This window comes from Eptatretus burgeri, chromosome 2 (assembly GCF_056783735.1).
Source record: "Eptatretus burgeri isolate ZD-2024b chromosome 2, Ebu_testis_v1, whole genome shotgun sequence".
Lineage (NCBI taxonomy): Eukaryota > Metazoa > Chordata > Myxini > Myxiniformes > Myxinidae > Eptatretus > Eptatretus burgeri.
Window position 1 is genome coordinate 79,841,690 of NC_140962.1, and position 27,828 is coordinate 79,869,517.

Sequence of the window (27,828 nt, forward strand, 5' to 3'; positions counted from 1 at the left end):
GGGCACGAGCAACATGCTAGTTTTCATGTAAAGGTTTCTGAAAATTTAATGACAAAAGCTCAAATGGTAAAAAAGTGATGGTCTAGACAGACACACAGACAAAGGCGATTGCAAGAAACCCGTCAACCACTGCGTGGGTGGATGGGTAAATAAAAGAATAAATCAACCGCTACAAAACACACCTTGTCATTGCGACGGTAGCCTTTGCGGAAATTCAGGATGAGCCGTTTGAGGATGAGTTCACCATTTTGTGGAAACTTGGAGTTGATGAGCGATGCGAAAGAAGCATACACATGGGTGAATGTTGGTGAAGCAATCTGAGCTTGGATAATCGAGCGTGCCAACAGCCCCCTGCCAAAAATACAACATCCCCAACAACATGATTTATATTTTCTTCATGAAATAGTAAATAAAAACAGCAAATGAGGATCATTTCAAATGTTGTGTGTGCATGTGATTAGATATATAGATATATATATATATATATATATATATATATATATATATATATATATATATATATATGTTTATATATATATATATATATATCTTCTTCTTCTTCAGCTTTCGGCTGCTCCCGTGAGGGGTCGCCACAGCGGATCATCCGTATGATCCGCATAGTGATTTAGCACATGTTTTACGCCGGGTGCCCTTCCTGACGCAACCCTGGTCGCCTCTTACAACACAGGGATATGGTACACCAATTTTAACCGGGGTATACACCGGCCCAGTATATTGGTACTCATTTCGCCGACCTCGGAAAGATGACAGGCTGAGTCAACCCCCTGGTGTATTAATTCAGTGGCCCAACGGGGCTTGAACTCGGGACTTTTTGGATCCCAAGCCGCTGCCCTAACCACTGCGCCAACACACCAGGCTTTAAATATATATATATATATATATATATATATATATATATATATATATATATATATATATATATATATATATATATATATATATATATATATATTTATATACATATACACACACAAACCAAATCAAACCTCCTAAATTGGCAAGGCAGCAGGGCACAGATGGAGTCCCATTATAGAGCTTGCTGCATCAACTGCCAGGTGAGCACGTTGTCTCTGCCCTGCTGATCACCAGTCAGGAGGTATGCAGCCAGGAATATTAAATTCAACCGCTGACCCCATGACATGACAATGACATAATGAACATAAATTATACCAACACATCACCTCCAAACATGGAGGCATATGTATGGCACTCAAGCCTTTGCAAACTGAGATTAAAGCTTGTGGTCATGAAGAAACAAAAGCAGATGTCGATCTAGATTTCGCACTTGTTGTGGGCTCATCACAACGTACGTACTGCTGATCATTTCTTCATGAGAATATTAGGCTCATTAATAAACCAAATCGAACCCTCAAACTTGACGAGGCGGGAGGGCACAGATTGGGTCCCATCACAGCACTTCCTGCACAACCTGCTTCTGATATGAGCATCATGTCATCGGGTCAGTGTGCTTCTTTGGTTGAATTGAATGTGCAGATATATGTGTGTATATATATAATTTTTATCTTGCCAAAACGAAGTTTTTGCAAGATATGTAAGTCAGCTTGTATGTTTTTTGTTTTTGTCTGTAATCACGTATAAAAAATTCTGCAGAGCTCAGTTATCATTGGGAATTTTTGTAACTTCGCATATCAGAGGCTTATAGAGGTCCCTTTCAGCGCATACAATTTTGAAGGTCAAGGTCAAAGGTCAAGGTCACTTTTTCGCAAATCAGGGGAGTCGACGAAACCCTTATTTTTTGAGTAATTTTGATCGGATCGTCTTCAAACCTCATGGGAATATAGTTCATGGTCTGGCGCTCAGCTGATTAATTTTTGGTGGCGATTGACCTTGACCTTCATGGTTAGCACCTTAGGTCAAACATATTTGACCCCAAGGTCAAATTTACAAGTTTTAGGAACCATATTGTGTAGTACCTCAAATTGAACACCTCGATGAGTGCTTTCTAGCTATGTCAAGCTTGAGACATTATGACATCATTTGGTGACGTTATGAGGAAAACGCATATTTTTCATGGTTACTCTGTAGAACGATTCTCATCGGAATCTCTCGTCGGCAGATATTCCTCAAGGAGTCGCTCCTGGTGGATAGCAGCTCTGTTCACCTCAGTGTGACCTTAAAGAAGTCACATGTGGTCACCTTTTGGCAAGATACGGGTCACCCTGCGGGTGACATTGGTTTATTTTTTTTTGACACACACACACACACACACACACACACACACACACACACACACACACACACACACACACACACACACACACACACACACACACACACACACACACCTTCAGAAAGTATTCGCACTCCTTGACTTTTTCACACTTCGTTGTGTTTCAGCCTGAATTTAAAATGGATTAAACTGAGATTGGTTTTTTTGTCACTGATCCACACACAATACCCCAGAATGTCAAAGTGGAATTTTTCTTTTTAAAGAATTTTTTTACAAATCTACTAAAAATTTCATTTTTTTACTAAAAATGAAAAGCTGAAATGTCTTGTGTCAATAAGTATTCAACCCCTTTGCAATGACACTCCAAATTGAGATCAGGTGCATCCAATTTCCTTTGATCATCATTGAGATGTCTCCACAACTTGATTGGAGTCCACCTGTGACCAATTCAATTGAATGGACATTATTGAGAAAAAAAAACACACCTTTCTATATAAGGTCCCACAGTTGACAGTGCACGTCAGAGCAGAAACTCCACCAGAAGTCCAAGGAACTGTCCATATAACTTCGATATGGAATTGTGAGGAGGCATTGATCTGGGGAAGGGTATAAAACAATTTTGGCATGTTGAAAGTTCAACACCATGGTGAGGTCCATCATTAGGAAATGGAAAAAAATACAGAACTACTCAGACTCTTCCTCGAGCTGGCCATCCAACCAAACAGGACCTTGTTCAGGGAGGTGACCAAGAAACCCATGACCACTTGGACATAACTACAGTGTTTCTTGGGTAAGATGGGAGAACCTGCTGGAAGGATAACAATCTCTGCAGCATTTCACAAATCTAGGCTTTATGGGAGAGTGGCGAGAGTGGTCAGACAGAAGCTACTTCTGAGAAAAAGGCACATGACAGCATGCCTGGAGTTTGCAAAAAGGCACCTGAAAGACTCTGAAAGCAAGAGGAAAAAGATTCGGTGGGTCTGATGAGACGAAAATTGAACTCTTTGGCATGAATGCAAAGCGCTACATCTGGCAGAAACCGAGCACAGCTCATCACTCATTGAACACCAACCCTCCCGTGAAGCATGGTGGTGGCATCATCATGTTTTGTGGATGCTTTTCAGCAGCAGGGACTTTGAGACTTGCACAGACCGATTTGGTCTGCATTGCAGACTAACAGCATTGCACAGAACAATGAATGGAGCCAAATACATTCAAATCCTTGAGGAGAATCTGCTTCAGAGTGCAAAAGACCTGAGACTGCAACGAAAATTTACGTTCCAACAGGACAATGACCCGAAGTATACGGCCAAAGCAACACTGGAATTGCTTCAGAACAAGAATGTGAAAGTCCTTTAGTGGCCCAGACGTGAATCCCATTGAGAATCTGTGGAAAGACTTGAAGATTGCTGTTGACCGACGCTCCCCATCCAACTTGACAGAGCTTGAGCAAATGTGCAGGAAAGAATGAGAGAAAATCCCCAAATCTCGATGGGCAAAGCTGATCGAGAAATACCCAAGAAGACTCAAAGCTGTAATTGCTGCCAAAGGCACTTCTACGAAGTATTTACTCGGGGAGCTGAATACTGATGTGAATTAGCTATTTCTGAATTTCATTTTTAATAAATTTGTAAAAATTTCTCGAAAGACATTTTCACTTCGTCATCATGGGGTATTTTGTGTAGATCGGTGACAAAATATTTAAATTTAATCCATTTTAAATTCAGGCTGTAACACAACAAAATGTGACAAAAGTCAAGGGGTGTGAATACATCCTGAAGGCAGTGTGTGTATATGTGTGTACAGTGGGGAGAACAAGTATTTGATACAATGCCGATTTTGCAGGTTTTCCCACTTACAAAGCACGTAGAGGTCTGTAATTTTAATCATAGGTACACTTCAACTGTGAGACGGAATCTAAAACATAAATTCTGAAAATCACATTGTATGATTTTTAAATAATTAATTTGCATTTTATTGCATGAGTAAGTATTTGATACATCAGAAAAACAGAACTTAATATTTGGTACAGAAACCTTTGTTTGCAATTACAGAGATCTGAGGTTTCCTATAGTTCTTAACCAGGTTTGCACAGACTGCAGCAGGGATTTTGGCCCACTCCTCGTACAGATCTTCTCCAGATCCTTCAGGTTTCAGGGCTGTCACTGGGCAACAGACTTTCAGCTCCCTCCAAAGATTTTCTATTGGGTTCAGGTCGGGAGACTGGTGAGGCCACTCCAGGACCTTGAGATGCTTCTTACGGAACCACTCCTTAGTTGCCCTGGCTGTGTGTTTCGGGTCGTTGTCATGCTGGAAGACCCAGCCACACCCCATCTTCAATGCTCTTGTTGAGTGAAGGAGGTTGTTGGCCAAGATCTTGCGATACATGGCCCCATCCATCCTCCCCTGAATACGGTGCAGTCGTCCTGTCCCCTTTGCAGAAAAGCATCCCCAAAGAATGATGTTTCCACCTCCATGCTTCACGGTTGGGATGGTGTTCTTGGGGTTGTACTCATCCTTCTTCTTCCTCCAAACACGGCGAGTGGAGTTTAAACCAAAAACCTCTATTTTGGTCTCATCAGACCACAGGACCTTCTCCCATTCCTCCTCTGGATCATCCAGATGGTCATTGGCAAACTTCAGATGGGCCTGGACATGCGCTGGCTTGAGCAGAGGGACCTTGCATGCACTGCAGGATTTTAATCCATGACGGCGTAGTGTGTTACTTATGGTTTTCTTTGATACTGTGGTCCCAGCTCTCCTCAGGTCATTGACCAGGACCTGCCGTGTCGTTCTGGGCTGATCCCTCATCTTTCTCATGATAATTGAGGCTCCACGAGGTGAGATCTTGCATGGAGCCCCAGATCAAGGGAGATTGACTTTTCTTGAACTTCTTCTATTTTCTAATAATTGCGCCAACAGTTGTTGCCTTCTCACCAAGCTGCTTGCCTATTGTCCTGTAGCCCATCCCAGCCTTGTGCAAGTCTACAGTTTTGTCCCTGATGTCCTTCGACAGCTCTCTGGTCTTGCCCATTGTGGAGAGGTTGGAGTCTGATTGATTGAGTGTTGACAGCTGACTTTTATACAGATAACGAGTTCAAATAGGTGCAGTTAATACAGGTAATGAGTGGAGAATGGGAGGGCTTCTTAAAGACAAAACTAACAGGTCTGTGAGAGCTGGAATTCTTACTGGTTGGTAGGTGATCAAATACTTATTTCATGCAATAAAATGCAAATTAATTATTTAAAAATCATACAATGTGATTTTCAGGATTTTTGTTTTGGATTCCGTCTTTCACAGTTGAAGTGTACCTCTGATAAAAATTACAGACCTATACGTGCTTTGTAAGTGGGAAAACCTGCAAAATCGGCAGTGTATCAAATACTTGTTCTCCCCACTGTATATGTGCGTGCGCGTATATATATATATATATATATATATATATATATATATATATATATATATATATATATATATATATATATATATATATATATATATATATATATATATATATATATATATATATATATATATATATATATATATATATATATATATATATATATATATATATATATGATTGGTGATGGTTGACTGCACTCATTGTGTGTTTTTACAGGTCGTGCTTTACACGTTGTCTCGTCTGAGCCGTCTTGCTACGAGTCGTGAGCAGAGAGCCAACCTGAGGTTTCTTGCCAAGCTTGGCAAAACACCTTCCGAATCCTTCGCAGTGCTGCAGCAAGTCTACAGGGAAGAAACGATGTCACGTACACGTGCATTTGAATAGCACAAGAGGTTCAAAGAGGGACGGGAGGAGGTTGAAGACGATCCACGGTCTGGAAGATCTTCAACGAGCAGAACGGCGGCCAACATTGAGCGTGTGAAGCAGATGGGGTGCGCAGATCGTCGACTCATGGTGCGGATGATTGCTGAGGAACTTTCCATCAACCATTACACTGTCTGTAGTATCATCACTGAAAATCTCGAAATACGCAAGGTGTGCGCAAAGATGGTCCCCAAGTTGTTGTCTGAGGACCAGAAACATCAATGAGTCACTGTCTGTCAAGACATTATCGAGCGCCTCGAGGACGATCCAGACCTGCTCGGGAGAGTCATTACTAGCGATGAATCGTGGATATTCGAATACGATCCTGAGACCAAACGAAAAAGTCGTCAATGGAAAAGTCTGGCATCACCAAGACTAAAGAAAGCAAGGATGTTGAAGTCGAAGGTCAAGGTGATGCTCATCACGTTTTTTTGACATCAAGGGCATCGTTCACTTCGAGTTTCTACCACAGGGTCAACTTGTTCATGGTGTCGACACCACAGGGAATTTACTTATTTTCACCACAAGGAAATAAAAAGTTCTTTTTATTTATTTTTTCCTTATTAATAAATTGCTTTGTTGACGTTCCAACCTGTCCGTGCTCGTCCTTTCCTTCCATTAATCCAGCATTGTCCGAACTTCGATAGGTTGAGAGGTAATTACCAAACGAATTGACCTGTAATAGTTGGCACGCATCAGGCCACCCTAATTAAGATCTAATCAAGATAAGATTGGTGTTTTGCCAAGGGCATGCTCCCCATTCAGGAAGCCATGTGACCTCTAGTTAAACGGCCAAATTAGACTGTGGACACTGGAATTCCTGGTTAACTGATTGGCGTTCGTGGTTCTAAAGCAACCCAACGTTGGGGGCAGGCACTCCGATCGGACGCCCATCTGAAAAAAACCACAGGCGCACCCTTCGCGCAAGAATGTGTCCTCACAGAAGACCATTCATGGAAAAACAACACCCGAAATGCTAACAACTTACAGTTTGCACTCGGCGCACTCTTTTCAACACATTTCTGAGTCCAATAATTATTATAACTGTCCTCTTTTCAATCCAAATCTCCATTTAATAATTATATCTGTCCTCTTTTCAATCCAAATCGCCATTTAATAATTCTATCTGTCCTCTTCTTCAATCCGAATCTCCGTCTAATAATTATATCCAATCTTTTCCCTCAGTTCCTGACCCAGATCGGGGCTGGCGCCGTGCACACCACCGCTTTTGATGAATGACCGCATACTCGATGGCAGCGGACCCACGCGCAGCCCTGGGATTATTTATTATTGCACTTGGAGCAGGGCGCGAGTGGCACGTATCTTGTTCGGGTCTGTGCATGTGCTACCATAGCATCTTACCGTCGGTCTTCGCTGACCACCGTGGCCACGGGTGTCTCCCGCAGACGGCGAACGTCCTCTCGCCTCTCCTCCCGGCGAGGCTGCAGCCAGGCAGAAGGGCACTGTTCGACTCGGGCCGCATAGCTTAAAGACAGGCACTGCTCCTGTCTGCTCATTCATGTCGGCTCATCCTGCTCCTCCTGGCCTGGGATTGGCAACTCATCATTCACCTGCTGGCTCCGTCCCTTCTTCACCAACTCGCCGCTGGCTGCGTCTCTTTCCACCCACTGGCTTCTGACTCCACCCAGGGCCCCTCCTTCACGCCTGTCGGTCACGCCCCATTCCCTGGATTGGCGCTTGGCTGCACGAAGTAGGAGACGATGCGCAAGCTGTCAAGGAGGTACCGCCCAGCGGAGCATTCCCCCCAAAACATACCGGTGGTGCGGTCAGTCAGTTGTGCAAGGTGTTGAGAGACCGTTAGCCTCATCTCCTCTCCTCTTTTGTCTCATTAACTCCTCTTCATTGGTGTGTGTGTGTGTGTGTGTGTGTGTGTGTGTGTGTGTGTGTGTGTGTGTGTGTGTGTGTGTGTGTGTGTGTGCGTCTGTGTGCGTGCGTGCGTGCGTGCGTGCGTGCATGGTACCTGTCCTCATTTAAGTGAAAAGTGTACAAGAATTATATCGGGATAAGTCTGCTCTGTGTCTGCTTTAGTAAGTTGCTTGTATTACTGTCGCACCACACTTTTCTTCCTATCCCTGCTCACACACAACAATAAAAAATTATTTATTCTGCCACGTACCCTTCCTCACCTGCCTGTTAATAAATTATATTAGTAGAAATGTTCCCAGCTCATTTTTGTCTTTTCTTTCATTGATCCAGCATGGTTCGTATCCTAACCTAGCTGGGACTTTATTCCCAATGATCCGTTCCTTTTAGCCGGTACGTCCTTGGCAATGTCGCTTGGCTGCATCTGATCCGGTAAGGTGATCCGGTTCAGACAAGGCGTACCGAGGGCATGCCCCCTGGTAATTAGATCACGTGATTTTTTTTTTTAGGTAAAAGTAACCGGATAAACTAGACGGAGGACCCAGGGTCACGTGGTTGAGTTGTTGGCGTTCACGGTTGGTTAGCGACCCGCCGCATCACGGAATTATCTGTGTGCAACGACCTGCAATTCCGGGGAGTCTGGTGGGAACCTGAGATAGCTTCCCCCCTGGTGGTCTTCTCACCAGACCCCTGGCCTGCAACAACATACATATCTATATCTCTCTTTCTCTTTCTCTTTCAACTTGCTAATTTATAGTTTCACAGTATGTAATTCATTACAAGTGCTGATTATGGTTTCAGGTAACAAAATGAAATGCTGTCATTTGAAACATTACTTTTCGACTAACGAATGCAAATATGTTTTTGCAAACAACACAATGTGATTGTTGGCGTATCTGCTCCGAGTGTGGGAGATCGGTCGTTCAAACTCTGACCGAGTTTATACCAAAGACCTCAAAAATGGTACGGGCTGCTTCCTTGTTGGACGTTCAGCACATAAAATGATAGAGCATGGACAAACCCCATGGGGTTGGAGGAAATTTCTCCTGAGGGAATGCCCCGCTGAGTGTGGTGAGAATGGCAGCGCCATTGTTGTGGCATCGCTGATACCTGCAGTGCCTGGGAAAGTGATGGCACTTCCCCAAACTCAGTGGCCGTGTTTGTCTCATCTTTCAGTTCTGTGTTGTGCATCGTGTATTCCTCTGTTTGTCCACGTGAGGGAGATTGTGTGCGACAGCTCCACTTCAAGCATTAGATACTGTATTGTGAGGAAAAGAAAATCCCTCTTCAAAGTAATATATCCATTCGTAATCCAAAGGACAATATTTATGAAGGATACATATCTGGTCTGCTTATTTTTAGCATTCTCCATAAAATACTAAATACAGGAAAATTATTGTCCCCTTTCAAATCAAATCAAATCGAAGCATGCAGTGCAAAAATCAAATGTGAGGCACATGTCATCAGACAACTAAACACCAATATATATTTGACAGTCATCACACACTCACCAACATCTGCCCAACTTCTATGATCCAGTTTGAAGAAACCAATTATTCTGAATTCAACATGACAATGACCGATCAGGAAGAAAAAAAACACATCTTAAAGTCATTAACAGCAGCGAGTTTTGCAAATGTCAGCCAATTATCATCTTATGCGTTGCAATTCACGACTTCCGAAATGATGTATGAATGCCAAACGAGGTCTTTTGCGCATGCGCTGTGTGTGCATTTCAGTGATTCACTTCTGCTCGGTGGGCACTTTTAGTCTGCCCTTTATAGTTTCAGAATAACGGCTGTTACAAGGCATCAAAACCAATTCAAATAGCCTTTTAAACATAATTTTCAGCACTTAGATGAAAGAGGTTTACGTTAACCATAATTGTTTTGTTCCTGAATGCAAATCGAACTCACGGAAATCCTACTATCTATACTAATAAATGTCAGTGTGTCTATTATATAACCCCAAAACATGAAACCGAGCAAACCAAAACTTTGCATGATGACTATGGGAACTCCAAGGCAGTGCAAAATGAAAACTGAGTATTTGGGTAGATTTAAACACCCATTTTGAAGATAATTTAGGGGGTGTTCATCACAAAAAAAAATAATAATAATAAGCCTTACGAAGATGGCAGTGCACCATCTTAGTCAGCCCTCTGTCAGCTCGCTGGGGTCTTAAGCCGCTATTTTGTTCAGCCTGCTCAACAATGCCTCCACTTGGAAAAGGTCGCAAAGAGTTCTTAACTCTTTGAACCCTGAGCTCCTTGGACTTTCAGCTCCCCCCACCCTGGGCCCCCTGGAGATAAATCTGGCCACTTGGATATATGGATGTTTGAATAGAGACCGGTAAAAACAGCCGCTCGGGTTCCAAGGGTTAACGATGAGCAGTCAAATTTTTTTTTCCACTTTCCTCACTCACATCATCCAATGCCTGATCTTCATACCTACAAATCGCTGTATACATCACTTTTGTGGGTGCTATAGTTTTTAAATTAGGAGCTTGGAGTGATTTCAGCATTATATGATGTCATTTTCCACTCTAGACTGTCACAGACTAATTAAAGTGTATAATCTAAATATGATTTCGGGTTTGAGGATCAGATCTTGTGGAATAAATAAATGTCGAAATCATAAGTGAAATCTGAAAATGTTAAGAAATTAGCAATGTTTTTGTTTTTCCGGGTGTGTCCCATTACCAATAAGCTTGCTATCGCTTGCTCGGCCAGCCGTTCCTAAGCAATTATTTTGTTGGAGTGTTTGCTGAGTGCTTGGCAAAAGTACCCGCATTGTCACTCGAAACTGTCCCTCTGCTAAACACAATCAAAATACATCGATCGACGTACACAGTTCAGACGGTGTTGTGCGGTGCCAAGCCTGACGTTCTTTATCAACCAGTGTTTGTAAGCCACGGCGAGACAGTAGACAGCGGTGCAAATGACTTTTTTGTTTGTTTTTGATTTTTTTGTTTTTTATCGCAGAACAGAGCCGACCTGTCGCTTTACTAACGGACCAACTGATCATCCTGTTTGCCAAAAATTGCTGTTGGTCACTTTATCATCACTTTGTGGACTCAAAACAGCCTCTGAGGCAATGGCCACAGACCTAATGCGACATTATTTTTCTCATATCTGCATATTTCTTCCTCTCCTTTTTTTCCTTAAAGACAACTGTTTACGGTGACATGATAAACGGAGTGCAAAGCTTCGACTATCACTTGAAAGGTGAAAAATAGATATTTAAAAAAACACCGACACAACCCCACAGCTCACCGTCCACGAACAAGGTTCTCCCGAAAGAGATCCCTGGTGATGTCTTTGATGTTGGAGACGTTCACCTTGTTGACAATACCAATTATTGATTTCTTCAATGCTTCCCAACTCATTCGTTGATATACCACACTGAAAAACAGGTTGTACAATAACAGCTGTTTTACAAGGCAATAAAAACAGATACACAACTACTATTCACTCCGAAACTGCAAAAAATATTTTAGGAAATTCTTGACTTTGAAGAAATTCAAAAAAATTTGAGGAAATATGAGGAAAGTTTTGATTTTTATTAATTCCATTAATCGAACAATGGCTTTGCTGCTTTTTAATGAAGAGTAGAAGCTCGTGAAGGTGCTACAACATAGAATGAATCAGGAGGCAACAGAAAAAAAAAATCAACAGCAGGAGGAAGGGGAAAAGACATTAACAGCGAGATTGAGGAGAAAAAAAAATAGAGATAAGGGATGTGGAGAAGAATGAGGACTATGGGAGAACACAGGGGTGCACAAGATGGATATAGAAGCAAACTCTCAGGAAGGAAAAACAGGAAAGTTGTAAAGAGGTGGGTTTAGGGAGAGTTAACGAGGGTAGAGAATTTGGTTTTGGATTGGGGGGGAGGGGGGGTTATCTGACATGATGGTGAACAGGTGGGAGAAAAGAGGAATTAATAAATGGAGGTGAGCAGTGATTCTCAATTTCGGGAGTTTCACCAGAAGGGAAACCTTGTGGGCTGTGCAGAAATTTGAGTGGGGGAAAAGGGGGATGGACAATGCAAGCATGGACATAATATAATGTGCAAGACCAGAAAGAAGGTGGTGGAAAAGACAGAGACCACGAGCTGTCTGTGATGGAAAAATGATAGTCGCACAGACTCAGCTTCTTCATGTAAGATTCCAATGATCTTGAAGGCCTTGATTTCCACAGCATCAAGCTGGGCAAGGTGAGGCAGGGGCACCAGCCCAGAAACGGGAGCAGTATTCTATCAAGCTGCAGGTGAAGGCCTTGTAGGTGGATAAGAATGCAGGTGTGCCAAGGAAGGACTTTGCACAACTGGCTTTGGAGGCCAATTTAGAGGGACGGTTTGACCAAGAATATCATGGCTCATAGTGAGACCCAAACATTTGAGTGACTGAACTACATCAAAAGGATCATTAAGAAAGTAGATAGGAGGGTTTGCCAGATGGTCCTTCCAGAGAGGGACAGTTGAGTGTGTGAGATTTCTCAAGATTGAGAGACACTCCCAGTGTTTGACCAGATCATGTTTGCTGTCTTTTTATCGGGAGCATTTTAGTGCCGAGCCGAGGTCACCACGAGGGCATTAAAAGTTCAACACAATGTGTCGCCTGACATCTCACACAGACAAGGAAGGAAAATTGTCCACTGCCTGGTAATTATTCTAGTGACCTGGTAATTATAAAAGTGAGACAAACTTAGTTTCTCGAAGCTGAGAAACAATACCCTAAAGGTTACGCCTTCAGTTTGATTTGAACCTTAACATTTGGTATGCCAGTCTGGCATCCTTACCATTCAAATATATTTTATTCTTCCCATACCTGTTAATACCCAAAACAGATGCCTATTTCTTCGCAACAGCAGCAGCTGCAGCTTTTCACTTTTAATTTTATTATGCAAGTGCATATATTACAAGATCAAGCAGCCACAAGGGTCACACCTGCTCTTGTCAGTTATCTGCTGCTGCAACATGCGTAGCTTCGCAGGAGGGATGTACGCCCCTCCGGAGCGCATGAGTAGCTCCTCTCCTTCAGTCTTCTTCTTCTTTGCAGGTGGCTCTTCCTCAACAACGCTTACTTCTCCCTGCTTTGCCGTCGTGGTTGTTGGTGCATGCTTATGATGCTCGTCACGATCTCGGCCCCAGTTCCTGAATAAAAACCACATGCATAATATTAATTTACCCATCATCCACTCACACATTTCAATGGTAACTTCCTGCAATATATTTAATAAGGGGGTTCCCAAAAATAGGTAATACATGCAAAGTAGAGAGATTATCTGCTTAGACTCACTGTGTAGAAAAGGGAACAAAAAGGGAAGGGAGCGGAGAGAGAGATATTGAAGGTCCTCGGGCTGCAAGTATTATTGCATGTTATTTTTAACCAGTGTTGAGTACTGTTGAGGGAAATTCATAATGCTTGGGTGAAAATAATTACATTCTTCAGTTTTGTGCAGTGCCTCAGTTGGACGACAAGTTTTGTCTCTGCTAAGCCATTGGTCAAACAGAGATGCTCGAAGAATCCAATAAAAATTAAATATACCATCAGAGATGGGGAATCCCCCGCCATTGAATGAAAAAGGTCATACATATTCCAGATAATGAGGGAGGTGAATTGGAAACAAGACACCATTTGGTCATCATCTCGAAAAAGTTCCCAAGGGGTGAGGAACGTAGTAACCAAAAATAATTGAAATCAGATAAGCGGTTTTCCATTTATTACAAAAAAACATTTTTTTTCAAGATGGCCGCCCTCGTCGGCCATCTTGGATCCGGCCACGCCCAAAATCAATAGGGTTCTTCCTTTTCAGGTGGTACATGTGTGACCCAAATTTCAAATCGATATGGCGAACAGTTTATGAGTTATCGCACTCACATCTATAAATGTTGACGCCCGGACGGACGGCTGGACGGACAGCCGGACGACCTGGGTGACAACAATATCCCCCTTCCGCCACGTGGCGGGGGATAAAAAATACCCATCACACCAGTGCCACACCCTACAACTCCTCGTAAGCCATCTTACCCAAACACAGCGGTAGTGAATGGTAGCGGGCTGGTTGGGTGGTGACAACAGGAGCAGGAAATGGGAAGCACCTCATTTGACAGTTATGCATCAAAATCAGCCCATGACATGAACACACCTGACTCTCTCCTGTGCGGTCCGATCAAAATTATCTCGAGCAGACCTTCCATCTCTTTCTCGCGACTCCAAGGGTGAACGTGACTGCTGTCTTTCCCTCCGCCTGTGCATGCGAAGACAGATACTTTCAATGTGAAACCAAACTTGTGACCAAAACTAAGAACAATGCAGTTTCACACTTATTCTCAACAAAAATGCCAATAAACACAATTAAAGGACAAGGTACAGCATACAAGCAACAACAAACAATGCATTCTGATGCAATCCATCTGCCATTTCTACACGAAATCCAGAATGATCTAGAAAGATCCAAAGGTGCGACACAATCCAGATCAATGAAGGTACCTGTTGGGAGAACGCGAGTGACTTCGTGGCTGGGCAAAATCAGAATTAGAACAGTGCGCATTGCTGGGATGATGCTGGAACAAAAAGAAAGTTCATATCAGCATGTTGCTTGGTATTCAAGACCATTAGCATGAAGTAAACCAATGATGACACATATTATCCCATTGAACAGCCATTCGCCATTGGTATTTGGTTTTTATGCAGGTCACTTGACTTGCGATGGAAATTCAGTTCAGCATGAGAGGTTCTCCGATACCGTTTTCGTAAGAAAGAAAGTGCGCTTCACGAGTTTAAACCAGAATTTTATTTTTTTTTTTTTTAATCAAATGAAGTTTTTGGCTAACTGTTGCTTTTACACTACATAGCCATAAACCGGTATGAACCATCAACAAGTCACCTGCTCGTAAGCACGTGCACTCTATTCAGCATTCTTAAGATGCATTACAGCATCTACGTCACTCATCCAGACTTGGTAATGAACCAGTTAAACGTAACAGTGTAAATGTAGTGGACAGGTGTGGTGTTGGGAGTTACTTGAATACTTGTGAATGCATGATGAGCCAGAGATGATGATGCTGAACCAGTAGTGAAGTGCAAGTAACGTTTGAGAAGTGTTGAAGACGAGACACCATCAAACCGTTGAGCTGAACTGCCTGCTGTTGCTGCACATTACAATACAACATATTGACGATGAAGGTGGGATGACTTACCTTGCTCTTACACCACCGATTGCACTCCTACAAAGTTTGGGTGAGACTCCAATACCTTTCTTGTCTTGGATGCATGCGTTTGAGAACTTTGTGCTGAAAGTAAATAACAATGCACTTTCTGATGCAAGGAAGCTCCATTCCATAGACACTGCCGAGGAGCTGAAGGGCAGCATTTCTTATACACTCTCCCAGTTTCTGATGACATACTCTGCTGCTCTCGCTGCATTAACAGCCTTTTTTATGCCAAAAGTGAACACTGTTTTTGAACGAAATAAACCTCATCAGCGAGCAAAAAGACCAGGTGAACCTACTGCTCAGTTGGTTGCTGCTTTACGTGAGATTGCGGTTAATTGTGAGCCTCGAGGTCTCTCTGACGAAATGACACGAGATCAGCTCGTGGGGGGAAAAAAAAAACCCCTTAAGGGGCTGTCACACCTTGACGTTTTAGCCAGCATATGGCAAGGTATCAAAATGTATGTAAAACGCTGGCGTACGCTGAACTATTGATGTTTTTTTAAGTTTTGGGCGTATAATAACATGTTGGACGTATGCATAACGTATTACTAACGTACACAGAACGTTTCAATCACATATAGATAACTTATACCAACGAATGCTGAGCGTGTTGTCGGCATTTACTACCTATGCCCAACGATAGTCTAACTTATGCATAGCGCGCGGCAGCGTATCGCCGACGATCACGTGGTGTAGGCTATTCATAGGCTGCGGCTCGACGATTCAAATCATAACCGAACTAGACATCGAAGTGTGAAGCCGCTGTCACACCTTGACGTTTTAGGCAGCGTATGCCGACGTATGAAAAATTTGCCGAACCAAGCTGGCACACGTCGAATACGTTATGGGTAAGTTTTGTATACGTTAAGAGCACGCTGGCATACGTCATAGTACGCTGGCAGACATCGCAGTACGCTGGCATACGTCGAGAAATTTTCAGCATGTTGAAAATTTCTCGACGTACTCGGCGTATGACACACATTCTGCATACGCTGGCACAAGTTGTAGGCACGTTACGCGATCGTTGACACACGTCGACACACGTTACTTGTACGTTACTCATAAGTCGAAACACATCGACGTAATGGTTAGCGTCAGTGTTCGACTCCCTGGTTGTTTTTTTTTCTTTTTTCTTCGGTATGACGGTGATGTTGACACTTCGATTTCTAGTGCGGTTATGATTTCAATCGTTGAGCGGCAGCCTATTAATTATATTATATTTCGGGTTTGAGGATCAGATTCATAGCTTGGCCCTGAGTCAGGGTCAGGTGTCCGATCAAAGCGGGGTTGCATGAAAGTGGGACGTCTTGGTACCCACTCATCACTGCCAGCAGTTATAAAGTGGCAATTCTAATTTTGTCTCTTATTATCTCTGCCACCGAAAGTGAAGGAGGTTATGTTTTCACCCCTTTCTGTCTGTTTGCTTGTTTGTCTGTTTGTGTGCAGGATATGTCAAGAAGTTGTGGACAGATTCAGATGAAATTTTGTGGACAGGATGGGTGTGTGACAAGGACGAACTGATTAGATTTTGGTGAAGATCCGGATCCAGATCCAACTACTAGAATTTTTTAAGCGATTCTTCACCATTGAGAGATGGAGCCAAAAACGACATAGTACTGTGTTGTATGATATTTCAAAAATGTATTGGGCCTGATATGTTCTTGTGGATCAGGCATTACGTGGTGGGGTATGTGCTCTACCGAGTACCCTTCTCGTTTAACTATGAAATTGTAGACAAACCTGACCATGAAAATGTGACTGCAGACTGTTTATCTCATTTACCACTTCCCATGACAGAGAACCCTTACTTGTCATGCTTGTCATCAACCGGATGTCGAAATGGTGGCTAGTGTCCGGGGACGTCTCTGCTGTGCCTGTGGAACAATTCAAGGATGCTTGTAATAGATGCCCTGCTCTACAGAAGATGCTAAAATATGTCTCAAGAGGATGGCCATTTTAAAGAATATAAATATTAAATGATGGCCATTTTGTATTTTTAATTAATTTTCTGAAATTTTTGGAATTTGTTTTTCACTTGGAAATTGTGGATTACGATGTGTAAATAAAGGTGGAAAAAGTCTGATTTAATGGAATTTCATTCCAGGCTATAAGGAAACAAAAGGTGAAAATTTTGAATGGGGGTGCAGCACTTTATATCGGCACTGTATGTCCATTACTAATTACGTAACACACCAGTAAAAATTACCACACAAAATACACTTCACAAAAACCACACAAAAGTCCTGGCGAGGGTCTGCAATCTCCAATTGCTCGTTTACTTGTTAGTGTTATCTTCACCAAAAAAAAAAAACAAAAGGAACATGTGGGAGTTACTTGAATATTAATAAATGCACGGTGAATCGGAAATGATGATGCTGAACAGTAGTGGCGTGCAAGTGAAATGTTAGAAATGTGAGAGAAGAGATGCCATTAAACTGTTGAGCTGAACTACCTACTGTTGCTGCCCTTTCCCAGTTTAATCCATATTAATAAATGTCAGTGTGTGTCTGTCCATCAGTCTGTCTGTCTCCTCCATAACTCCAAATCCATAAAACCTAGCAGCCTGAAACTTTGCATGGATACCAAGGGAACTCCAAGGGAATGCATGAGTGAGAATTGGGTGTTTGGGTGAATTAAAACACCCCATTTGAAGATAACTAACAGCCTTATTTAATTATATCCTTCCTCAGGCACCTCACTCTCAATAGGTTCTCAAGGTGCATCCTAGGTTTCCTCACCGGGGTCTTAATTCGCCATTTTGTTCGGCCTACTCAACAATGCCTTGACTTGGAACAAGCCGCAATGGTTTATTAACAATAAAGTGCTCAAAATGTTTTTTTGTTTTTTTTCCACTTTCCTCACTGATATCGAAAGCCTGATCTTTACACCTACAAAGGGATGTATATATATATATATATATATATATATATATATATATATATATATATATATATATATATATATATATATATATATATATATATATATATATATATATATATATCACTTTTGCAAGTGCTATAGTTTTCAAATTAGGAGCTTGGATCGATTTCATGCATTAAATGATGCAATTGTCTAAGATCTACTCTCACAGATTAATTCAAGTATACAAGAGAAATATAATTCGAGTTTGGAGGATCACATTACATCGACAAAACTCAAAATCTGGAGTGAAATCTGAAAATGCGAATAAATCGGCAATTTTTAGTTTTTTGCTGGTATGTGCCAGAACCAATCAGCTTGCTATTGCTTGCCAAGCCAGCCGTTCCTTATCAACCATTTTATCAGAGTGCTTGCTTGAGTGCTTAAGACGCTTGCCGAGCGCCCAGCAGTCGATAGCAGTACAGTTCGTGTCCCGATCGGGATGTACAGTCGGCAGTTGATATAAGGTGGAGGTACATATGGGTAGACTTGAATTTGTCGAGGGACTCTCCGTGGGTGTGTGTGCATGCCTGCATGGCAGCTGCCAGGCAGCTGTTTATAAAGATTAATGTTTGTGCACATCTTGAAATGTTGAAAATGTAACGTTTTTTTTTAATTTGTTAATTGAAATTCCCCCAAAACAATGGTGAAAGCTCCTCAATGTTTTTAGGTTGTATACAGTATGTACGTCGCCGGTAATCACACCGATTCCAATCTGTCGAAAAATTGCCGATATTGGCCAAGCACAAATATATATATATATATATATATATATATATATATATATATATATATATATATATATACATATACATATACATATACATATACATATATATATATATATATATATACATATATATACATATACATATATATACATATACATATACATATACATATACATATACATATACATATACATATACATATATATATATATATATATATACATATATATACATATACATATATATACATATACATATATATACATATATATATATATATATATATATCTATATATCTATATATAACACATGCACATGTGTGCATGCTGTTCATTAAGCATAACATCTTCCTTCTAACTCCCCCCCCACCCCACCCCTGCAGCTCTCTGTCTCCGGACGTGTTCATCTCTGGGCAGTCTGCAGAATTATTTGGATGAGACAGCATGAATCGTAATTAACGCTCCAACATATGTCTGCCTTCCCTTCCCCAACCCCTCCTCTCCCTTCCCCCCTCCACCTCCTCACTCTCATATATATATATATATATATATATATATATATATATATATATATATATATATATATATATATATATATATATTTCTCTGTGTTCCCATCAGCGAAGTGATGGGTGGTATTTGCTAGTGAAGTTAGATATTAAAAAGTCAAATCAAGTATTCGGCTCACTGTTGCTTTTACACTGCACAACCATAAACCGGTGTGAACCATCAACAAGTCACCTGCTACTGAGCACATGGACTCTATTCAGCATTCTTATGATGCATTACAGCAATTACATTGCTCATCCAGACCTGGTAATTAACCAGTAAAACGTACAAGTATAAACAAAGTATGCGGCCAAGCTATGAACGGGTATGAAGTACCAGTGAAAATGAAAGTATAATCGAGCAGAATTACGGCCCAACAAGTCTGAGAGTGAGAATAAATACTGTGATTGCACAAGACCTATTGCACATAAATACTGTATGCAAACAAACAACCGGCATAAGGAGGCTGTGTGCTCGAGGAGGCGGCCAACTGCATGCAAGCATAATAAAAGTATGGATGTTTTTCCAGAATTTAAACACATGCAGGTATGAATACATCAATTATGACAGCTCAGTGAGAAACACAAGTGAGCCACTCTACCACTACAACAACTTGAGAGTTCATAGAACACTTTACCTCACACAGTCTTGAGAAACAAGGACATGAGTGCAGTCTGCAAGTGGCAAATTTGATTGAAATTGAGAAACGTGGTCTGCATCATTTTAATTGGACATACTTTATCGAGGTACTCGGTTGAAAAAGAACAAAAAAAACATGTGATTTGACAATCAACAATATATGGTGATGCTTGCTGCTGCAAACTCACCACAACTTGCACGATGCTGCTCTTCATTTTCTGAACAGCCACACCACTGCTGGCCGCACTGCCTTCACTCTCGTAACTCCCATCAGAGTCTTCACTGGCTTCATTTTGCAAGGAAGTTTGTTGTCCAACTGTGAGAACTGGTGGCCTTTGCGATTTTTCAACAGAGTTCAGCTCGTGTGCCATTTCCACAGTGGAAGCAGATGCATTGGCATCCGCTTCACTCAGATCAACCATCTCCACCACAGGTGTTACGTTCTCGTCTTTCTGAACAAGAGGCTGCTTTGTGAGGTCCACAAGGGAACTCTGAACATCTGAGAAGAGAAGAAAGAAAAACTACAATTTGGTACAAGATGAAAAAAAAGTTTTCATAACAGGCCCTCATTTGTGAGGATACCGTCATGAAGCAAAGCTGTAAAACTAGTCGCCAAGCTCAGTGGTCCTAGAGTAAACCAGAGGGAATGCAGAGCTTCATTTTTTAAGTATTTAAAAAAAAAAAGATTAATCCAAGGAAGTGACTCCCACACAAAAATTTTAGGAATTTCTCATCAGATTTAACAGAGATTTCAAAAGAATCTCATTATTATATACTAAGCCATATTTTGTGGTCGCATCTCCTCCAAAACTGCCGGACCGATTGTCGCCACTTTCGGCATGTGGGTGCTCTGTGGTCTACTGCACAGCGTGGGCTATGCAAGATCGCGCCAGATGGACAGGTTTGGGAATTTTTGACGATTTTCGAATTTTTACATTCGTTTGCATGGAGACGTGTGATGTCACCGCTGAGAGGTGTAATGACGTCATGACATTATCGGTCATTCACTGACGTCATTACGCCTGTCGTCAACAGACCGTTACCACTGAGAGACGTAATGCCACTCCAACAAAACAGCGGCTGCAATGTAAAACCCTCTTCTGCACATGCTGACTTCCTCAGAAGGTGAATTTGACACAAAAAAATGCAACAAGAAACATTGTATTTAAAGAAATTCTATAAATCACATGTGAACACTGGATATATTGACGTCCGAACGAACCCTCACTTTAGAAACTTCGCGTGGAGCACGGGTTTGGCAAGCAAGTATTAAGGGGCATTAACTCAAAGGGTTATTAGGCCAGCTCTGAATTCCTTTTGGTGAGGAACTGATTTACATCTCAATAAACCACACACTGAAACTTCCTTAAGATAGATATGCCGGTCCCTAAACCTGATGCAAATGCAACGAAATCTTCACACATTTTGAACTTTGTGACAAACTTGGAAAATATTTCAGAAATGACAATCATCAACAGTATCACACACGAGGTCTTCAAGTGATGTTCAATACCAACCAGAACCAATGACAGCGGGGAAGGGAGCGGAGAATGGGGGGAGGGGAAGGAGGAGGTAGGAGACGTACGAGAATTAGACCAATTTTTCCTATGTTGTATAAACCTGCCGAGCACAACATGAGAATCACCAAACAATACAAGCACGCTGAATCCGTGGAAAACACACCGGAATATATTGTTGTGGTAGTGGAAAGACCCAGAGGTGGTATACCCAACACAAAAGGGATCCTGAGTTTAGATATTTCAACAGCAATTCTGTTTCGTGAGGTTATCCTTTCCCTCGTATCAGATACTGGGAAATGTGTTGTGTTTGTGTGGAATAATTAGTCCCTCTCCAAAAGCTATTTCACTTTTAATCTCTCTCCGCATCCCTCCGAAGCCCTCTCCTCCCACACACCTTCCAACAGCACAGTGATCCACAGAGAGCAACATGCACACATTGCATTACAAAACACACATTACATTCAAAACCATTCCGATGCTATCTGGGTCCTTCACGCTGTGCCATTGCAGTGCTGCCAACACCACTCCGCAAAGCCATTCAACACTGAGTGCCCTACAGTGAGGGAAACTGCGAAGGAAGATCCGGGATGTCCTGCAGTGAGGGAAATTGCATGGCTGAAGGAAGTAAAGACGGGGAGTGAGCCAATGGGAAAGCGGTGCACGAGGGTCAAATGTTGGTAATGTTGGTCATATCAAAATGTTGGTCTCCATGGGTCTGGAACTGTGAACCACAATAGCACTAACTTTCGTGACTTTACAAGAAGTCATCGACTGAGGGTGGCTGGTTCATGGTTTCAGCGCCCACAGGCTCATCGCTGGACATCGTATTCCAACGTTGGCGGTGTCGCAAAGGAGATTTACCATGTACTCGTTGATGGTTGCTGGAGGATGATCCAGAACTGCAGGGAATACCGGAGTGCTCAGTTCCTCAATACTGACCACAGGCTTGTTGTAGCAACTCTGAAGTTGCAGTTTAAATCCAGAAGAATGGTACCATCCCAGCCGAGGCTGGATGTTTGCAAGCTCAAGGATGAGAGGGTAGCTGAGGAGTTTGTAAAAAGGCTGAGTGGACATTTGGGGTGTCTGGGTGTTTTGGGGGATCCTGAAGAGTTTTGGAGCGCCTTCATGACCACCGTCCTTGATGTTGCCGGTGGATGTCTTGGAACTCACCGGAGGGCGAAGAAGAATTTTGTCTCTCATGGGACACTGGATACCATTGCTCAGAGTCGCAGGGCCAGGCTGATTGGCAGAACTGAGCTGTTCAGGGAGCTGAGGCGTAAAACTGCACATGCACTGAGGGTGGACAAGGAGTCCTATGTGCGAGGAATCTGTGAGGGGTAGAGCATCACCTGTGGTCAAGTGATTCTCATCTTGTTTACAGGGGAATTCACGCATTGCGTTCCTCCAAGCCTGTCCCTCGGTATACTGCAGTCAGAGCAGAGGGTGGTCGGCTCTTGACAGAGGAGTCCGAAGTGAAGGCCCACTGGGCTGGTTACTTTGAGCGACTGTACCAGGCTGATCCACCAGCTGTTGAGTTGGATGTCAGGGGTGTTACTGTTCCTATTGCTGACCCTCCAATCAACTACGGTCCACCTTCGTTTGTGAAAACACAGACTGCGGTGAACCAGTTAAACGGGATACAGCTCCTGGGATTTATGGTGTCCATGCTGAACTTCTCAAGGCTGGTGGAAATGCTGTACTAGTGTCATTGCATGCAGTTCTGTGCTCTATCTGGAACACAGGCATCATCCCAAATGACTGGAAGAGGGACATTCCTGTCCCTTTCTCGGAAGGGAAAGGTGATCACCAAGACTGCATCAACGACCGAGGGGTGATGCTGCCCTCAGTGTCAGGCAAGATCTTTACTCAGATAAATTTTTGATAGGGTTTGCCACCATCCGCTTGAGCCAAAAAAAAAAAAAAGAGCTTGCACCAGTGTCCAGAGAAGTCAGGCTTTATACCAACGAGGTCAACGATTGACCATATCCTTGCTCTTCAGGTCCTCACCGAACGCAGATGAGAGTTTCGGCAGGGGCTGCTTGCAGCCTATGTTGATCTCTGTCAAGCGTTTGAATCAGAATGCCCTCTGGAGGATTCTTGGTCTTTGCGGGGTGCCACCAAAACTGATCAATCTGATGTCTGAACTATACTCTGGATCTGAGAGTGCTGTGAGATGTGGTGATACAATCTCTGACTTATTTCTAGTTGTTACTGGAGTTCGTCAGTGGTGTGTACTAGCCCCCACACTTTTCAGCACTTGCATGGACTGGATTATGGGGAGGATATCAGAGAGATCAAGTTGTGGTGCATTATTTGGGAATGTCAAGATATCTGAACTTTATTTCGCAGACGATGCAGTCATCTTTGCGGAGACTCTTGATATCCTCTTGGGGACCCTCAAGGTGCTGAATGAAGAGTCGGAGCCGCTGGGATTACGGGTTCCCTTGCTCAAAACTAAGATCCAGGCTTTCAATGACATCTTGAATGCTGCTATCCTGTCTATACCTGTTCGTGGCGAGGATGTTGAGGTCGCGGATTCACTTACCTTGGCAGTGATATTCATGTCTCTGCTGACTGTGTGCCAGAGGTCAACAGACATCTGGGTCGGGCCTGGAAGTCATGGATTCACTGCATCATGGGGTGTGACACTGCCTGTACTTGTGCGGGAGGATGAAAGTCTGAGTCTTCAGGTCCTTGGTGCTTCCAGTCTTGCTCTCTGGATCTGAGACGAAGACTTAATTCCTTTGGTACCAGGTCTCTTCGGAGAATCCTTGGCTATCGCTGGTCGGACTTTGTGGCCAACGAGCGGTTGCTGAGAGAGACTCGAATGAGATTTGTTACCTGCATAGTCCGTGAGCGTCAGCTGCGGCTGTATGGATGTTGTGGCTCGTTTTCCTGACGCTGATCCTGCTCACCAGATTCTTTCAGCGAGGGAGCCACGTGAGTGGAGGAGGGCAATGGGCCGACCACGTGCCTCGTGGCTGCAGCAGATTGATCAACATCTCAAGGAGATAGGGATGGGCTAGGCATCTGCCTGGATGATGGCCGGAGTCAGCCATGAATCAGCCCATGGAGTACTGGCGGAAAGTAGACGCAGCGACACGCTGCTCCGGCGCATGCTCCCACACCTGAGCTGCCCTGAGGGTCAAAGGGTTACTGCAGTGACCCTCACTCCCAAACACCACGTCCTACCCAGGAGGAATAAAAGCCAGAGATTTCCAGGCATCGCAGTTGCTTCACATCTGGGGAACGATACACCAGCTGCTACGTGTTTGGGCTGCTTCGTGTCTCGGGAACAGTATGAGTTGAGCTGTTCCACAAGAATGAACCTCCACAGAGCAAGCAGACTGGTCCCAAGAGACAGAGCGAGAAGACGGGCAGTGCAAGTTCCCTGGACGCTGCGGCCAAACACACTGATGTACACGATCTTTTCTTTCGACTCCGATTTATAATATGACTACTTGAGACACAAAGAAGAGCTCAACGATTACCGCTTTACAATCTGGATGGGGTTACTGACTCACACCCTGTTTCCACTCATGCACACAATGCAAACAAACAAACAAACAAAAAAACAGAAGGCACAGGCAATCAGGTAGAGATAAAATCAAATCAAATCAAATCAAAATGCATGGAGCGTGACGAGCACTGCCCTGATCTCAAAGGACGGACGCAAGTCCTGCGCATGCACACACTAAAGCATCACTTCCGACCTGAAGGCATCAGCCCAGGCACTCAATGTTCATCAATCAAGAATTTCCTGTTGCCTTCACAAAGCTGGCCTCAATGGACAGGTGGCAAGAAAGAAGCCGTTACTGAAAAAGACGCATCTATAAGCTTGTAAGGAGTTTGTGAAAAAGCATCTTAACGATACTGCAGGCTTGTGGAGAAGAGTTTTGTGGTCAGATGAGACAAAAATTGAACTGTTTGGTCTAAATTGAGTGTGTTGCATCTGACACAAGCTCAACACTGCACATCACCCAGTCAACACCATCCCAACTGTCAAGCATGGTGGTGGCAGCATCATGCTCTGGGGCTGCTTTTCATCAGCAAGGACTGGCAAGCTTGTCAGGATAGAAGGGATAATGGATGGTACAAAATATAGGAGAATCCTTGATGAAAACCTGCTTGAGTCAGCCATGAATATGAAACTGGGTACAAGATTCACATTTCAGCAGGATGATGATCCAAAGAACAAAGCTAAAGCCACATGGAGTAGCTGAATAAGAAGAAGAAAAAAAATGTTCTTGAGTGGTCCAGTCAAAATCCTGACTTGAACGCAATTGAACATTGATGGTAAGACTTGAAAATTGCAGTCCATCAATGATCCACACCAAACTTGGCAGAACTAGAGCAATTTTCACGTGAAGAATGGGCAAAGATTTCATCTCACTGTGCCAGGCTGGTACAGATCTACCCAAAACGACTCGCAGCAGTTATTGCTGCAAAAGGTGCTTCCACCAAGTACTGAGATAAGGGGCTGAACACTTTACAACCAGTGAATTTTGATTTGTACATGTTTTTGCAGGTATTGCTGACATGTAACCTCCTTCAACTGTTACAGTGTTCAGTTTGATCTCTTCAGTTGGGAATAGAAAAGTTCATTTGGAAAAATTGATTCCGGTTAATTCAACTAAATCTGGCATTCTTGGTGGGGAGAAGATACTTTTGCAGGACACTGTATATTTCTAAAATAATCATACTTTTCTTTATGAAACAAAACTAAATCCACAAGCCTGCGAGTTATTTTCGTTACAACTGTGCTGTGATGGTGGTGATAGGGGGATGCTCTTGGGCCCTCATTTTTGACAGGCTTTACACTCATAATAAAATAATAGTTCAACACGTTGAGGTATCTTGGTACAGTTTCCCCAGGTGCTTACATCATCTCGGCAAACAAACAAACATGGGGTAGGTACTCCATTCCCATCTGTCTCATATAAAAAAATTCATCTCAATTTGGAATCTGAAACTGCATAATAAGGATGAACTCCAATTGGATAGGAAAGCCGGTGCAAGAAAATAACTTTCTGGTACAATGTACAGGTTGATAGGATATTTGTTCGATTTCCAGAATAATGCTGATTTGCATTCACTGTAGTTGACTTTTCTCAAGTTACGATATTATAAGGGGGGGTTAGAAGGGGCGAATGCAACAATATCATTAAAAAGTGAGGGGGGTGGGGGCTAAAAAAAAAAATGATGTGCACCGACTATAGGATCAACCTCGCACCCTCCCCCCTTTGCCTCCTTGCCACGTTTTTCCAATGGTGAATCCTTCCAATCTTAAATTCATGATTATGCATTAAAGTTCGCATGAAACCGTCCGACACATTTTTTGCAATTCTTCCTCACATTTAAAAACTGTTCATCAATGGGCATCATCCTTTCTCGGAGGAAAAAAAAGAGTCGATGAAACAAAGGCCTGCATCCAAGATCAGTGAACTTGCAACAGTCAGAAATAACGAAATCTGTGCAGTGCACCTAATTGTCATCGAGTATCTGGGAAAAAAAATGGTGCTACACGTTCATTCTCACTGAATAGCAGAACCTGAACCATCTTGATTGGTTTCAACGGTATCTTCAGGGATTTTGTAAAGGTGACAGGGACTCGCTTTTCCAGCACCTCTCTTGAGAAGGGGAAAGCTCACTAAAATTTCCTGGGGACAATTCAAGATGAAGACAAACCTAATGCCATAACTAAAAGCCAGAAATGGAAGTCTAGTTCAACAGAGCTGAGAGGTACGACTTCTCACTGTTCAGCCAAGGTCAAAAAAATAAGGGAGAATCAATTCACCTCTCCTTTTTATTTTTTACCTTATTTTATTTCTGCTAAAACTACCCATTGCCACATGGTTTAATAGTGAGTACTGCCATATGGAATTGCATGATAATCTGAAATCTGCAGTGTGCAAAAAGCATTCAGCTCTCATGAACGCCCCATACTGCCATTACAATATGCAGGTTAATTACAAGTTATATAGATGTTGTGAAAATAATTTGTGCGACAGAGTGAGTACATACGTACAGGATTGATAGATGCATCGCTTATAAGATATGAAAAAGACACAGGCGTGATGGGACATAATTATGCTATGTGGTGTAATCCTCAGCATGAGCCCTCTCTTATAATTCTTTATTGTGCAGGTATGCGGGCTGGGAGCGGTTGGCGGAACAGGAAAGGTGAGTTGATGCAGGGCATTCTGCAGAAAACACAAACTGAAGCCACTTTGCCAGTGACATTCAGGATGTGTGTTCATTTTGGATGGTAATGAGCTTCGTGAGCAGCTTTGACCTGGATGGAATGAGCATCCCAAGCATTTTT

At 42.7% G+C, this 27,828-nt stretch overlaps 1 protein-coding gene across 1 annotated transcript in view; it reads right to left on the reverse strand.

Moving 5' to 3' along the window:
* CWC22 (CWC22 spliceosome associated protein) overlaps positions 1-27,828 on the reverse strand; it is a 271,938-nt gene that overhangs the window by 236,016 nt on the left and 8,094 nt on the right. The window contains exons 4-9 of the mRNA XM_085869986.1: positions 20,172-20,482; positions 14,419-14,492; positions 14,075-14,176; positions 12,873-13,079; positions 11,201-11,329; positions 183-351 (exon numbers count right to left, since the gene is read on the reverse strand). Coding sequence (XP_085726112.1) covers positions 183-351; positions 11,201-11,329; positions 12,873-13,079; positions 14,075-14,176; positions 14,419-14,492; positions 20,172-20,482 — 992 coding nt within the window. The remainder of the gene's footprint in view (positions 1-182; positions 352-11,200; positions 11,330-12,872; positions 13,080-14,074; positions 14,177-14,418; positions 14,493-20,171; positions 20,483-27,828) is intronic.